This window comes from Coregonus clupeaformis, chromosome 13, assembly GCF_020615455.1.
Source record: "Coregonus clupeaformis isolate EN_2021a chromosome 13, ASM2061545v1, whole genome shotgun sequence".
Taxonomy (NCBI): domain Eukaryota; kingdom Metazoa; phylum Chordata; class Actinopteri; order Salmoniformes; family Salmonidae; genus Coregonus; species Coregonus clupeaformis.
Genome location: NC_059204.1, coordinates 41528046 through 41543888, shown reverse-complemented (window position 1 = coordinate 41543888; position 15843 = coordinate 41528046). Strand labels below are relative to the sequence as shown.

At 43.0% G+C, this 15843-nt stretch overlaps 2 protein-coding genes across 3 annotated transcripts; one reads left to right on the top strand and one right to left on the bottom strand.

Moving 5' to 3' along the window:
- The first annotated feature begins 5950 nt into the window (after positions 1-5950).
- Positions 5951-10084, top strand: LOC121579482 (protein phosphatase 1 regulatory subunit 14B-like). The gene is made up of 4 exons (XM_041894087.1): positions 5951-6473; positions 7869-7952; positions 8158-8190; positions 8413-10084. The coding sequence occupies exons 1-4, from the start codon at positions 6279-6281 to the stop codon at positions 8497-8499; spliced, it is 399 nt and encodes a 132-aa protein (XP_041750021.1). The 5' UTR covers positions 5951-6278; the 3' UTR covers positions 8500-10084.
- Positions 10085-10332: 248 nt separating this feature from the next.
- Positions 10333-13059, bottom strand: LOC121579481 (peptidyl-prolyl cis-trans isomerase FKBP2). 2 transcript variants are annotated; one of them, XM_041894085.2, is made up of 6 exons: positions 12955-13059; positions 11948-12105; positions 11651-11763; positions 11401-11447; positions 11153-11188; positions 10333-11019 (listed from the first exon to the last, which is right to left on the bottom strand). In XM_041894085.2, exons 2-6 carry the CDS (start codon positions 12101-12103, stop codon positions 10958-10960), a joined length of 414 nt encoding a protein of 137 aa, XP_041750019.1. In that variant the 5' UTR covers positions 12104-12105; positions 12955-13059; the 3' UTR covers positions 10333-10957. The 2 variants fall into 2 exon arrangements, with proteins under 2 accessions (XP_041750019.1, XP_041750020.1); XM_041894086.2 differs by having other exon boundaries at positions 11948-12051; positions 12955-13053.
- Positions 13060-15843: the final 2784 nt, after the last annotated feature.

Genomic DNA, 15843 nt, shown 5'->3' with positions numbered 1-15843 from the left:
TCGTTTCAACTTACCTTGTCCTGGTCTGCTTCTGGGTTCTGGCTTAGCAACTCGTGACACTATGCATAAATAATTAACAGAGTAGCAGCAGCGTAAAAAGATGGGGTGGGGGGGCAGTGCAAATAGTCCGGGTAGCCATGATTAGCTGTTCAGGAGTCTTATGGCTTGGGGGTAGAAGCTGTTGAGAAGTCTTTTGGACCTAGACTTGGCACTCCGAGAACAGTCTATGACTAGGGTGGCTGGAGTCTTTGACAATTTTGAGGGCCTTCCCCTGACACCGCCTGGTATAGAGGTCCTGGATGGCAAGAAGCTTGGCCCCAGTGATGTACTGGGCCGTACGCACTACCCTCTGTAGTGCCTTGCGGTCGGAGGCCAAGCAGTTGCCATACCAGGCGGTGATGCAACCAGTCAGGATGCTCTCGATGGTGCAGCTGTATAATTTTTTGAGGATCTGAGGACCCATGCCGAATCTTTTCAGTCTCCTGAGGGGGAATAGGCTTTAATAATAATAATAATAATAATAATAATAATAATACTAGCTTTGTCGTGCCCTCTTCATGACTGTCTTGGTGTGTTTGGACCATGATAGTTCGTTGGTGATGTGGACACCAAGGAACTTGAAGCTCTCAACCTGTTCCACTACAGCCCCGTCGATGAGAATGGGGGCGTGCTCAGTCCTCTTTTTTTTCCTGTAGTCCACAATCATCTCCTTTGTCTTGGTCACGTTGAGGGAGAGGTTGTTATCCTGGCACCACACGGCCAGGTCTCTGACCTCCTCCCTATAGGCTGTCTCATCGTTGTTGGTGATCAGGCCTACCACTGTTGTGTCGTCGGCAAACTTAATGATGGTGTTGGAGTCATGCCTGGCCATGCAGTCGTGGGTGAACAGGGAGTACAGGAGGGGACTGAGCACGCACCCCTGAGCGGCCCCCGTGTTGAGGATCAGTGTGGCAGATGTGTTGTTACCTACCCTTACCACCTGGGGGCGGCCCGTCAGGAAGTCCAGGATCCAGTTGCAGAGGGAGGTGTTTAGTCCCAGGATCCTTAGCTTAGTGATGAGCTTTGAGGGCACTATGGTGTTGAATGCTGAGCTGTAGTCAATGAATAGCATTCTCACGTAGGTGTTCCTCTTGTCCAGGTGGGAAAGGGCAGTGTGGAGTGCAATAGAGATTGCATCATCTGTGGATCTGTTGGGGCGGTATGCAAATTGGAGTGGGTCTAGGGTTTCTGGGATAATGGTGTTGATGTGAGCCATGACCAGCCTTTCAAAGCACTTCATGGCTACAGACGTCAGTGCTATGGGTCAGTAGTCATTTAGGCAGGTTATCTTAGTGTCCTTGGGCACGGGGACTATGGTGGTCTGCTTGAAACATGTTGGTATTACAGACTCAGTCAGGGATATGTTGAAAATGTCAGTGAAGACACTTGCCAGTTGGTCAGCACATGCTCGGAGTACACGTCCTGGTAATCCGTCTGGCCCTGCGGCCTTGTGAATGTTGACCTGCTTAAAAGTCTTACTCACATCGGCTACGGAGAGCGTGATCACATAGTCATCCAGAACAGCTGGTGCTCTCATGCATGCTTCAGTGTTGCTTGCCTCGAAGCGAGCATAGAAGTGGTTTAGCTCGTCTGGTAGGCTTGTGTCACTGGGAAGCTCACGGCTGTGCTTCCCTTTGTAGTCTGTAATAGTTTTCAAGCCCTGCCACATCCGACGAGCGTCAGAGCCGGTGTAGTACGATTCAATCTTAGTCCTGTATTGACTCTTTGCCTGTTTGATGGTTCGTCGGAGGGCATAGCGGGATTTCTTATAAGCGTCCGGGTTAGAGTCCCGCTCCTTGAAAGCGGCAGCTCTACCCTTTAGCTCAGTGCGGATGTTTCCTGTAATCCATGGCTTCTGGTTGGGGTATGTACGTACGGTCACTGTGGGGACGACATCATCGATGCACTTATTGATGAAGCCAGTGACTGATGTGGTGTACTCTTCAATGCTATCTGAAGAATCCCGGAACATGTTCCAGTCTGTGCTAGCAAAACAGTCCTGTAGCTTAGCATCTGCGTCATCTGACCACTTTTTTATTAACCGAGTCACTGGTGCTTCCTGCTTTAGTTTTTGCTTATAAGCAGGAATCAGGAGGATAGAGTTATGGTCAGATTTGCCAAATGGAGGGCGAGGGAGAGCTTTGTATGCGTCTCTGTGTGTGGAGTAAAGGTGGTCTAGAGTTTTTTTCCCTCTGGTTGCACATTTAACATGCTGGTAGAAATTAGGTAGAACGGATTTAAGTTTCCCTGCATTAAAGTCCCCGGCCACTAGGAGCGCTGCCTCTGGATGAGCGTTCTCCTGTTGATTTATGGCCTTATACAACTCATTCAGTGCAATCTTAATGCCAGCATTGGTTTGTGGTGGTAAATAGACAGCTATGAAAAATATAGATGAAAACTCTCTTGGTAAATAGTGTGGTCTACAGCTTATCATAACATACTCTACTTCATGCGAGCAAAACCTCGAGACTTCCTTAGTATTTGATTTTGTGCACCAGCTGTTGTTTACAAATATACACAGACCGCCACCCCTTGTCTTACTGGAGTCAGCCGTTCTATCTTGCCGATGTAGCGTATAGCCCGCTAGCTGTATGTTATCCATGTCGTCGTTCAGCCACGACTCGGTGAAACATAAGATATTACAGTTTTTAATGTCCCGTTTGTAGGATAACCGTAATCTTAGGTCATCCAATTTATTTTCCAATGATTGAAGATTGGCTAATAGGATTGATGGGAGCGGCAGTTTACTCGCTCGCCGTCGGATCCTTACAAGGCACCCCGACCTACGTCCACGATATCTCCGTCTCTTCCTCATGCGAATGACAGGGATTTGGGCCTTGTCGGGTGTCTGTAGGATATCCTTCGCGGCCGCCTCGTTGAAGAAAAATTATTCGTCCAATACGAGGTGAGTAATCGCTGTCCTGATCTCCAGAAGCTCTTTTTGGTTATAAGAGACGATGGCAGAAACATTATGTCCAAAATAAATTACAAATAACGCAGAAAAACACACATAATAGTACAATTGGTTAGAGGGCTGTAAAACGGCAGCCATCTTCTCCGGCGCCATTCAAAGATGGGTTTCCATGGCCGAGCAGCCGCACACAAGCCTAAGATCACCATGCGCAATGCCAAGCGTCAGCTGGAGTGGTGTAAAGCTCGCCGCGATTGGACTCTGGAGCAGTAGAAACACATTCTCTGGAGTGATGAATCACGCTTCACCATCTGGCAGTCCGACGGACGAATCTGGGTTTGGCGGATGCCAGGAGAACGCTACCTGCCCCAATGCATAGTGCCAACTGTAAAGTTTGGTGGAGGAGGAATAATGGTCTGGGGCTGTTTTTCATCATTTGGGCTAGGCCCCTTAGTTCCAGTGAAGGGAAATCTTAACGCTACAGCATACAATGACTACCTAGATGATTCTGTGCTTCCAACTTTGTGGCAACAGTTTGGGGAAGGCCCTTTCCTGTTTCAGCATGACAATGCCCCTGTGCACAAAGCGAGCTCCATACAGAAATGGTTTATCGAGAGCGGTGTGGAAGAACTTGACTGGCCTGCATAGAGCCCTGACCTCAACCCCATCGAACACCTTTGGGATGAATTGGAACGCCGACTGTGCCAGGCCTAATCGCCCAACATCAGTGCCCGACCTCACTAACGCTCATGGCTGAATGGAAGCAAGTCCCCGCAGCAAGATTCCAACATCTAGTGGAAAGCCTTCCCAGAAGAGTGGAGGCTGTTATAGCAGCAAAGGGGGGACAAACTCCATATTAATGCCCATGATTTTAGAATAAGATGTTTGACGAGCAGGTGTCCACATACTTTTGGTCATATAGCGTAGCAGTAGCAGCCCTTGAACAGTAAGGCACCACAGCTCCTCACGCCACTTGAACAGTAAGGCACCACAGCTCCTCACGCCACTTGAACAGTAAGGCACCACAGCTCCTCACGCCACTTGAACAGTAAGGCACCACAGCTCCTCACGCTTGTCAGATTATTGGGAATGGAATTTATATTCTGCTTGTTTGTCTGTTTTTTTGTGACTTCAGAGATCAGATAAAAGCTAAGAGCCTTTCTGTCCTGGTACATTTACCCTCAATCCCTTTCCACTCACTTCAGGAAGAGTTAATAGAGTCAAAGAAGTGTATTTTTTATTTTTAGACTTTGCTACATTTTGCTGATTAACTTTTAAAACAACCGAGCCACTCCTGTGAACATCTCATGTATTTTGTATTGGCTTTTCGTAGGACAGTGCAATCTTCACTTTACAAAGATTATTCACATAAAATGGGTAGGGAGGAGGAAGCTGTGCCCTAGAAGAGGGTTTCCCAAACTCGACCCCCCCCACAGCTCCTCACGCTTGTCAGATTATTGGGAATGGAATTTATATTCTGCTTGTTTGTCTGTTTTTTTGTGACTTCAGAGATCAGATAAAAGCTAAGAGCCTTTCTGTCCTGGTACATTTACCCTCAATCCCTTTCCACTCACTTCAGGAAGAGTTAATAGAGTCAAAGAAGTGTATTTTTTATTTTTAGACTTTGCTACATTTTGCTGATTAACTTTTAAAACAACCGAGCCACTCCTGTGAACATCTCATGTATTTTGTATTGGCTTTTCGTAGGACAGTGCAATCTTCACTTTACAAAGATTATTCACATAAAATGGGTAGGGAGGAGGAAGCTGTGCCCTAGAAGAGGGTTTCCCAAACTCGACCCCCCCACCACCAATCGGGTGCATGTGGGGGTTGGGGGGGACCCAGCCCTAAAGAACCATGCAGCTCTGGGGGGGACCCAGCCCTAGAGAACCATGCAGCTCAGGGGGGGACCCAGCCCTAGAGAACCATGCAGCTCTGGGATCACTAATACACAAGGCCACTGAGCCAATGACACGCTGCATTAAGAGGAGGGGTGAAGGGATGAGGCACACTCAAACTCTGAACACCCCCAGACTGCAATAAACAGATGAAATTTACAGGTCCTGCTCAGGCACATTCTCAGCTAGGATACCGTAGGCTCCACTATCAACCATCAGCCTGACCGGAGAGTAGAGATGAAATCTTAAGGCTCAACACAGCAGGTGTGCCTTGGCCAAACTTTATCTCAGTAACCGTTTGGACCATGTTTTATTGATATGACATGATGATAGAGGACGTGGCTTGGAACCAAATTCCCAAAGAAGTGTTTTAATCTTATCCAACACTAAACAGTTGACCAAAGCCCATGCATTCCTACCTCCCCTGTTCCATTTAATCGGAATCCTAATATTCCTCTAATACCAGCCTTACCCCCATGGCCTCTGCTCTTGCCTTGCAGGGGTGAAATGACAACACTGTCTACCATTGTGACAGATGAGGTTTTGCTTCCCAGGTAGATAGGAATAATGGTTGCTGTCTGCCCTCTGGTGGTATGCCTACTTTTTTCACAGTGAGCATTCTCACTTCTGTATTGCCTTCTTGTCTTCTTCATAAATTTGACACTGGAATTGTGTTAATAATCCTGCATTTTGTTTTTATATACAAGTATCAAGGTATATGCAATGCATTACATTTTGATTTTTGTCAGCTATAGCCCTTTAAACTCCATCCAGTCTGAATGTTGCAATTATTATGTCTTAATTTCAGAAGAATTACAGACCACTGTTCAATTATAGGCCTATATGTCACTAATATTGCGTGGACAATCCATAAAAAGGTAGAGTAAAGGTGCGTAGTCATTGACATTTGGTACTTGGGATAGTCCAAAATAGAAATATGGGGTATGGGAGTCTGCGACAATGAATTATATAAGAGTTATTAACATGTAATTTATCTATAAGAATTTTGTAGGCTACACTGTACAATAAAATGCACAATGTATTTAACTTGGTATATAACGGCGTGTTAGAATGTACCAAGTGACAAGGCCTAATACCGGATTTGGACTGTGCAACAACCTTGCCTACACCGGTATAGGACTGTACATCTGAAGGAGGGTGAATGCTCTGTATGCTCAAAATGCTTACTTATTTTTCACCTGCCTGTAATCTTTTGTCATCGATAATTGCAATTTAATTAGTGTGAAGCATTTGCGTGAATATTCTAGCCTACGTTATTTTAATGAGTAGTTCAGTCATTGGTGAAATACAATGCAAGTTAGGTCAGAGAGAACAATAGCGTCAACCCGGTATTTAAACTGCTGATAAGAAAGACCAAATAACCCCATCTAAAATCGAACCGGTCTTATCTAGACGGACATAGGACGACTATGGCGACGTTAACAAGCCAGGACTCAACCGCTCAAGCGCGGGTTTATTTCCAAACGCCTCCCGGTACCGAGGACACAGAAGTCGTCCAAAAGCAAGGACGGGTAACCGTGAAATACGATAGAAAAGAGCTGAGGAAGCGACTCAATTTGGAGGAGTGGATAATTGAGCAGTTAACGGATTTATATGACTGTGAGGTAGGCAATGACACATTCTATGATTCATTGTGTACAACAGACTTTTCCCCATGACATAGATTATTACAAAAAAAATTCAATCTTCAATGATCTCTACTTTGATTGGGATTTATGTAGGCTATAGAATTGCAGTAATATTAAAACCTAGGGCAATACAATAATTCAATAATATAAACAATATTTAGTAGGAATTACAGACAAAATGTAGGGTGTGGCCACATCATTGAAATACTGTACTAAACAATTGAAGAAATTAGGTGTCTGCTCAATTAGTGATGGACAGAATGTGCTGTTCCAATACAAAGTGTGCAGCATTCATTGATAAGTAGGCCTTGGCACTGAGCACTATGGCCACTGCACCTGCAAAGCAATTACAGTACAGCCTCTACTCTGTAGGATTATGATATATGACCACTTTAATGTTACATCATGGTAATGCCAGATTGTCTTCAACAAAGGAAATATCATTGACTATGGATAGATATCCCACCCCATCCCCTCTGCTGTTCCATGGAAATGAAGAGGCACATACTGCATGACATGTTTGTGATGTATTCAGCCTGAGCAAGTATGATGTAATCAGTTTCATTAATGACCCCTGGAAACAATAGCTTTTTGTCAACACCCCTCAGAAGAGATATAGGTGTTTTGACACAGTTAACACATGAACTGTTCACATAAAAGGGTTGCAGCAGCACCTATGCATCAGATATGTTATTTGAAACAAAGTGGTCAACATTATAGACTGAGTATTAACATGTAGCACCAGGACATGACACATTATTGCTCTTGTAATGACATTGACCATTACCTATGTCAAATGGTCCTCAAAGAGACCATCTGGGTAAGTAAAGAGCTAATTGGACTAATAATGAGCTTGGCAGGAGCAGAGGGTGGCATATTGTAATTGATCAGCATTTGATTTAGGAAATAGACTCTGGGCCTCAGGCTTGTGCTAGAGTGTGGGGTCTTGAAACTACTCATTGACCTCGTGAATAGGCTCTTGGGCTGTAGATTATAGTTATGTAAACATCAAAACAATGAACTGGAAACCAGATTTTATTTATATAGTGATGGCTTCTCCTAAACAGTCATGCTCAATTGAGTAGACAGCAAGGCAGTGGTCAGGAAGTCAGTGCATTGTTATCAGTACACACCACATAGTGGGTTCAGCCCATCCTGTTGTGTTGAGAAGCAGAGGGGGTGGGGGAAGCCAGGGACATTGGGGACCTGTGGAGGATGTTCAGGGGGTGATTAGTTTGATCCTAAGCCTGTCTGATCTATTCACCTGTTTTTTTCCCTCCTCTCCCCCTCCCTGTTGACTTCTCCATTTTCTCTGCTTTTCTGTCTATCACCATCACTCTCTCCCTCCCTCCCTCCCTTTGCCTCTCGCAGGAGGAGGAGATTCCGGAGTTGGAGATTGACGTGGATGAGCTGTTGGATATGCCCACTGATGGAGACCGGGCCTCCAGGGTCAAGGTGACCATTAAACCCTAATCAATGTTGACTACAGATCCATTATTGTCCTTTTGTATTGAGGGATTGAATCCTAACTTGAGGCTGATCGCAAATCTCCCATTGATATCATTACATGATTTACGCAGAAGTTACCCATGTGGATCTGAAGTTAGGATCTGGCTTTGAATTAGGTTAATTTCCTCTTTCACTTCCTTTTGTTTCGCAGGGTTTGTTGGTTGACTGTTACAAACCTACAGATGTAAGTTCAAAATTCTATCAGATTATTCTCTGCTACGGTTAAGCTTTTGTTTAAACCCAGCATTGGGTCAACTGATCCACTGAAACAAAGTATTAACTGTCTGAAACCAACCTCCCATACATTGTTTTGACCAAGTTTCTAGAAAAACATTGTAATACAGTAACATGCATGATAACAGTTGTTCAGTGTTTCACAAAACGTTCCATTGTTCATTTACTGCAGGACTTTGTCACGACTCTCCTAGAGAAGGTTAAAGGTCTGCAGAAACTCAGCACTCCGCCCAAAAAGAATGAAAAATCTCCTCCTTAGCATCTGAATGACCCCAACCTATTACAACTCAGTTCTACACAGGGACACCCAGCTAGAATCCCTCAGCACCTAGAATCCCTCAGCACCTAGAATCCCTCGGAGTCAACAGGATTAATAGAGGGAAGAGGATCGACCAATCACTTACTGTCTCTTTCTTTGTTTAAACAACTTCTTGTCGATATATAATCATGTTATACATAAACAGTAGTAAGTGATGAGTGTTATAACATAATTAGAAAGTATAGCATTGATAAACTGATTTGTTGACATGGAGGAAGAACATGATAACATTTAACTTGAGCTATACAAGTCACCAGCAAAGCATGACAAAATACATACATCTTAATGATAGCTCATAGTGAGTCATGACAAGAGGCAACATTATGCAGTCTAACAAATCTAACTCATTGGTTAGTTGATTAGTCAACTTACATTACTGTATGTATAATGACAGCTTGAAATAGTGAACTGTCATTGGTTAGTATTAGCTCGAGCCATGCCATTTTAACTATGAGATTTACAGATCAAGCAAAGTGTTACCGAGAATGGTTTATGTGGGATATGGTAGTTGTCTGTGTAATGATTTCAAGCCGAGCACTATCATCTGTCAAATATATTTTTTGAGGTAGCATGAAGGGCTTTTTAACATTTTACACTGGACTAATTGGGGTGATCGTTATACTTTTATGTGTTATACTTTTGACATGAGCAAGTGTGGACAGTATTCAAATACAAAACACCAGCATGCCACACATTAGGTACTGTAATAACCTCAGTAGCCTACGGGTTTTCAGGGTGCAAATACTGTTATTTCATTTTGGGAGTAATGCATGACTGGCTATAAAACATAGGAAAACATTAGCAAATAATGGTTAGGCTCGATTGAAATTCATTACATAAACTATCACTACAGTAAATGCTTTTGAGCCCTACCATAACATACGGTTCAACTGTTTTCCTCTCCACATCCTCCACCCTGGTGCCTGAGACTGTGAGGGGTGGGTCTGTTTCTCTCAGACCTGACCCGAGTGTAGAAAGGCCTTCGCTTTGTATAGCGTTTCATTTGTTTCTCAAACCAAATATACCTATATCATTCATCGCTGCGAAAGGGATTGGAAAGGCCTTAGAAGAAAACAGTGATGATTGTATTGACTATTGTGGATAAAGCAATGTCTTTGAGATGTATGACATTTAGTCCTGGAGTGTAGCCATGTACAATAATCTGGTTTCCATTGTATCCGAGAAGTTTCCTGGATATGCCAATCAACCGTGTATATGACTATCATAACCGTATGTATACCTTACAACCATCATTCCTTAATCTTTTGGACCCCATTGTGATGTTATTTTGGGCAGACTTAACTACCAGATTCAGTGTATCACCTTGAAGACTGAATCAAACCATAAACTGGGTTGCTGCATAAACTTTGAGTGTATCTGCTGGAGGTAGGTGACTGTATTATCTGTGGTGTGTGTGTGTTCAAGATGTGATTGCAAGACTGTAGTCATGTAATGTAGCAATACTTACTGGTGCTGTTTGCCAATTTGTTACATTTTTATTAAAATTCAATAAGTGTTTTACCTACTCTGACTTTTGTCTGTACTTCAGATGTTAATGTAAGGGGGGGCGGCGGCAGGTAGCCTAGCGGTTAAGAGTGTTGGGCCAGTAACCGAAAGGTTGTTGGTTCGAATCCCTGAGCAGGCTAGGTGAAAAATCTGCCGACGTGCCCTTGAGCAAGGCACTTAACCCTAATTGCTCCTGTAAGTAAGATAGTCTGCTAAATGACAAATGTAAAGGTACTGTAGCTAAATATCTTCCGTGGGAAAAAGTCACACTTTGAAAATCCAAATCTTTAATATTTTACTGAAACAAGAACATTGGTCAAGTCTTGTATACCAATGTAGTGAAATTGGAATTCCAAAATGGAAAATCTGTTACAAAGAATCCTTTCAATATAGCCCAAAACCCTATTGAATAGTGCACCATCGCTTATCTTGTGCTACCATATAGCATGTGTGTTATTCAACCTGTTCCTTCAACATGATACGTACCCTGTAAATTACACTTATCAGGCTGGTAAATTACTCCAAATGAGAATGATGATACATTTAAGTCAAAGAGCTAGAGCTGGTCATGGCATAACATTCAGGAAAACATAACACAGGAATGAGGCAAGGAGCAACTTTGAATGCTGACCGAAAAATTATCAAATGTTTAAGGCATTGGAGTTCAAATTCACCAGGGAGTACCACAGTTACATATGATGTTAGTTATAGTTGAATAGTATGTATATTATGCAGGGTCTTCAACTGCTTATAGCACTATACAGTACTCAGTACTATGACTAATGGTAAAGAGAAACGGTCAACCTGTGTGTTGGTCTAGGAGTTATGGTAGGGCACACTGACTTAAAACCAGCACTAACAGGCCGCTTATTTTATTTGAAGTTAATGTTCACTACAAGTCAGACCTCCTCTCGATGCTGAGCAGTTCCACTTCAAAAATGAGAGTGGCACCACCTGTTGGAGAGACAGGGTAGTTACAGCCTAAGATAGTAGAAAGCTCTTCACAATAAAATAATAAGACATGGTTACCTCAGACACTGACTTGTAGAGAAAGTCAGTGGGAGATGTAGAGAATTATCTGAAATACCTGGAATCTTAGGAGGCGCTCCTCTGTCTCCGTATCCTACAAAAGAAGGAATATAAATGGAGAGGTCAGAAAAGTGTGAGGGGTTGGGAAAATGGACTCCAAGGTTTATAGGGCTTTATTTTGCATGATAATTGATTGGGTTTATATAACCTACGTTGATAATGCATGCTAGATTTAGTCATCAGTAGAACATGTGGAAGATGTAAGTGACCATTGGAACAGTGTGAAGTATCAGCGTTCAAACTCACCAAGCTCAGAGGGGATGACCAGTTTCCTCTTCTCTCCCTCACACATTCTAAAGAGAGAAAGTGCGATTGATGGATTAAGAACTTCACATGAAGTCAGAAGTCAATTTGTTTTTACACCTTATATCCAAAAGCACATCATTCTATAGTTTTTACACTGTCTGCAAATGTAATACCTCACAAGTCATCCAGTTACATGCATGAGCACACTCAAGTCAACAGGGGGAAAGAAGAAAAGGAAACAGGCACCAACCCGAGCAGGCCCTGGTCCCAGCCTTTGATGACTTGTCCAGTTCCCAGAGTAAAGGTGAAGGGCTGGTTCCTTGGAATGCTGCTGTCAAACTCTGTTCCATCCTCCAGCTTTCCCTGCAGACAAACGCACAGTTATTGACTAAACACACGGTCATTTGTTCAAATGTGTCAATTTCTGATCTCCAATCTATTGTGATGACATTCATTGAATGCGCATTAGATGGAAATAGATGCTGCTTCTAGATATTTTGCTTTTCATTCAGTGTCCAAAAGGAGAAGCATCCTCCTTATTACTCACAGTGTAGTGCATGTTCAGCACATCCCCTTTACGTGACTTGATGGGGCAGTTGTCAACTCTTTTCTTGATGCCAATTTGGAGCTTCTTTTTGTCACCACCACGAACTGCCGGGGCCAAGGACAACAGAGTGACCACAAATAGCAGACACAGCCTCATATCTGGGGAACACGTGAAAGACTTAATGAACGACAAAGTAAGCACAAATCTCATAGGTCGCGATCCCCTAGCCTTGTTCGAACCATCCTGATCTTGTGAGCTTAAATTCTGTTTCGCTGTATCCAGTGTAGCGAAACAAAATGTAAGTTCGCGAGATCAGGATAGTTCATACGAGGCTAGCGTTCCCCTGCTCAGACCTTGTAAGATCTGGCAGGCGTCAGTAACGACTGGACAGTTGAACGCACCCATAGGATTCTATCTGGCTACCTAAGGCAGCTTATTGCCTCGTTCAAAACAACTGGGAACTTGGAAATCTCCGACTTCCGAGCGTTCAAGACAACTGGTAACTCGGAAAAAACTAGTTCCGACAAAGAAATCGTTTTCAACGGTCATCCAACTCGGAACCTCGGACATCTTTCTAAACCTCCGACAAGAAGATCACTGGCGTCATGATTTGACATACTTTATTATTTTATTTTCGATTCTCCACCATAGGATTGTTACACGTCATCATCAATGGGCACATGATTATAGGAAGAATAAAATGGAAGCTGTAGTCAGATCTAATTTTGATAGGCCTATAGCTCCAACAAGTTGGGCAAGTTCTCTTACTTGTCATTATCAAAACACAAACATGTTTAATACAGCAAACTATGGCCCATAATTGTACCGAGCGTATAGATGAATTAGCTCGAGCCCGACGGGGGCAAATCTGTTATCGGTTGTGGCAATTGCTTTAGCTACCCCAACACATGTATTTAGCCTTCATGCATTTCGCTCATAAATATTCGTAACCAATTTCAGATAAAAAAAAGATGGTTACTTATCAGTTATTTCTCCAAGAAGCTTACCAGCGTTTTAACTGAATTAAACACAGAAGATATTCGGTGTGCTTCAAAATTTTCGGAAGAGGAAATGGAACGACAATGGAATGTCGCGATATGTCTACGCACTGATTTTCTCTCCTGCTATTGGTCGGTTCTCATAGAGCCTGCTGGCAGAGAAAATAGCAGATTTTGAACGTGCCGCCAGGTGGTACCAAAGTGGCGTTCGTGATGGAATGGAAAGCAGACCGCTACATATATTGTAGCTACAGTGTATTAATAACGACAGGAACCCAAACCTTGGAATTATCATTTCACACACACAATTATCTCACACACGCACACGCAAACGCAAACACAGGCTATGTAGCTATGCAGGAATGTTTATAATCTATAGCAGCATATTGATTGAAAGTTATCCTGCACACTTTTCCCCTTCTTAGAGATGAGCCCTCCGTTAAACTGTAATTACTGCATTCTTTTCCAATAAGGTTTTCCATTAGGGTTCATATGACTCAGACATTGTGAGAGAAAGAGCGAGAAAAGAGAGAGCGAGAGATGAAAGGGACAGAGAGGTGAAGAAACCATTATAAAAAGTTGTCGTTGCCATGCCTGCCTCATTCTCTCATTCTACATTCTGACTCCATTCCTCCTCTTGTTACCAATGTACTGTCTTTCCTTATGTCTATCATTACTTATTAAGAAAGAAAGAAAGAAATAAGGCTTCCTAAAATAACACTGAAAAACTGATTACACGTATTTGATATATATACATTCTTAACGTGCAGCAGATTATTTTAATTTAGAAAGGACAGTAACTCCACCACCAAAACAAATGCAGTCCTCCTCAACTCTATGTGAAAATCAGAAAATCCTTGTTTTGACTGTTGGGCTATTAGCATTATTCATATTGTTGTGTATGTGGCCTCTGTTTTTGCAAGAGAGCAGAGAGCTGACATGAGAGACAAGCATTTAATAGACTTGGCTTCAGGCTTCCCTCGGGGGAATCCATTAAGTAACGTATTCATTTCTAAATCAGAAGGATGAAAGGGACAATATCCAGGAAACAGACATAACTCTGTTGTAAACACAGACTTATTGAACTATGTTTAATGCTGTGACAGAGTATTGTACGGCACAGTGGCGAGACAAATCCCATCAAAACAGGTCAAGCTACATGACAGCTGCAAGTATCCCACAGACCAGGGATCACAGTGCATTCGGAAAGTATTCAGACCCCTTGACTTTTTCCACATTTTGTTACGTTACAGCCTTATTCTAATATTGATTAAATTGTTTTTTGGCAGCGATTACAGCCTCGAGTCTTCTTGGGTATGACACTACAAGCTTGGCACTGTATTTGGGGAGTTTCTCCCATTCTTCTCTGCAGATCCTCTCAAGCTCTGTCAGGTTGGATGGGGAGTGTCGCAGCACAGCTATTTTCAGGTCTCTCCAGATATGTTCGATCAGGTTCAAGTCCGGGCTCTGTCTGGGCCACTCAAGGACATTCAGAGACTTTTTCCGAAGTCTCTCCTGCGTTGTCTTGTATGTGTGATTAGGGTCATTGTCCTGTTGGAAGGTGAACCTTTGCCCCAGTCTAAGGTCCTGAGCATTCTGGAGCAGGTTTTCATCAAGGATCTCTCTGTACTTTGCTCTGTTCATCTTTCCCTTGATCCTGACTAGTCTCCCAGTCCCTGCCGCTGAAAAACATTCCCACAGCATGATGCTGCCACCACCATGCTTCACCGTAGGGATGGTGCCAGGTTTCCTCCAGACGTGACGATTGGCATTCAGGCCAAAGAGTTCAATCTTGGTTTCATCAGACCAGAGAATCTTGTTTCTCATGGTCTGGGAGTTCTTTAGGTGCCTTTAGGAAAACTCAAAGTGGGCTGTCATGTGCCTTTTACTGAGGAGTGGCTTCTGTCTGGCCACTCTACCATAAAGGCCTGATTGGTGGAGTGCTGCAGAGATGGTTGTCCTTCTGGAAGGTTCTCCCTTCTCCACAGATGAACTCTGGAGCTCTGTGAGAGTAACCATCAGGTTCTTGGTCACCTCCCTGACCAAGGCCCGATTGCTCAGTTTGCTCAGTTTGGCCCGGCAGCCAGCTCTAGGAAGAGTCTTGGTGGTTCCACATTTCTTTCATTTAAGAATGATGGAGGCCACTGTGTTCTTGGGGACCTTCAATGCTGCAGATATTTTTTGGTACCCTTCCCCAGATCTGTACCTTGACACAATCCTGTCTCGGAGCTCTACGGACAATTCCTTCGATCTCATGGCTTGGTTTTTGCTCTGATATGCACTGTCAACTGTTATCTAGACAGGTGTGTGCCTTTCCAAATCATGTCCAATCAATTGACTATACCACAGGTGGACTCCAATCAAGTTGTAGAAACATCAAGAATGATCAATGGAAACAGGATGCACCTGAGCTCAATTTCGAAGACTCATACCAAAATGGTCTGAATACTTATAAGGTATTTCAGTTCTTTTTTAATATACATTTTCAAAAATTTATAAAGACCTGTTTTCGCTTTGTCATTATGAAGTATTGTGTGTAGATTTATGAGGAAAACATGTATTTAATCAATTTTAGAATAAGACTGTAACGTAACAAAATGTGGAAAAAGGGAAGGGGTCTGAATACTTTCCGAATGCACTTGCTTGCATATTATGTCAGTATATATAATATAACAACATAATAAATGTTATTTTAAGAACGATTCATAAAGTTCAGAGATTGGATTGAATCAGTATTCAATGGTAGCAAGACATAAGAGACCAGTATGCTCTAATACACTACATTACCAAAAGTATGTGGACACCTGCTCATCGAACATCTCATTCCAAAATCATGGGCATTAATATGGAGTTGGTCCCCCCTTTGCTGCTTTAACAGCCTCCACTTTTCTGGGAAGG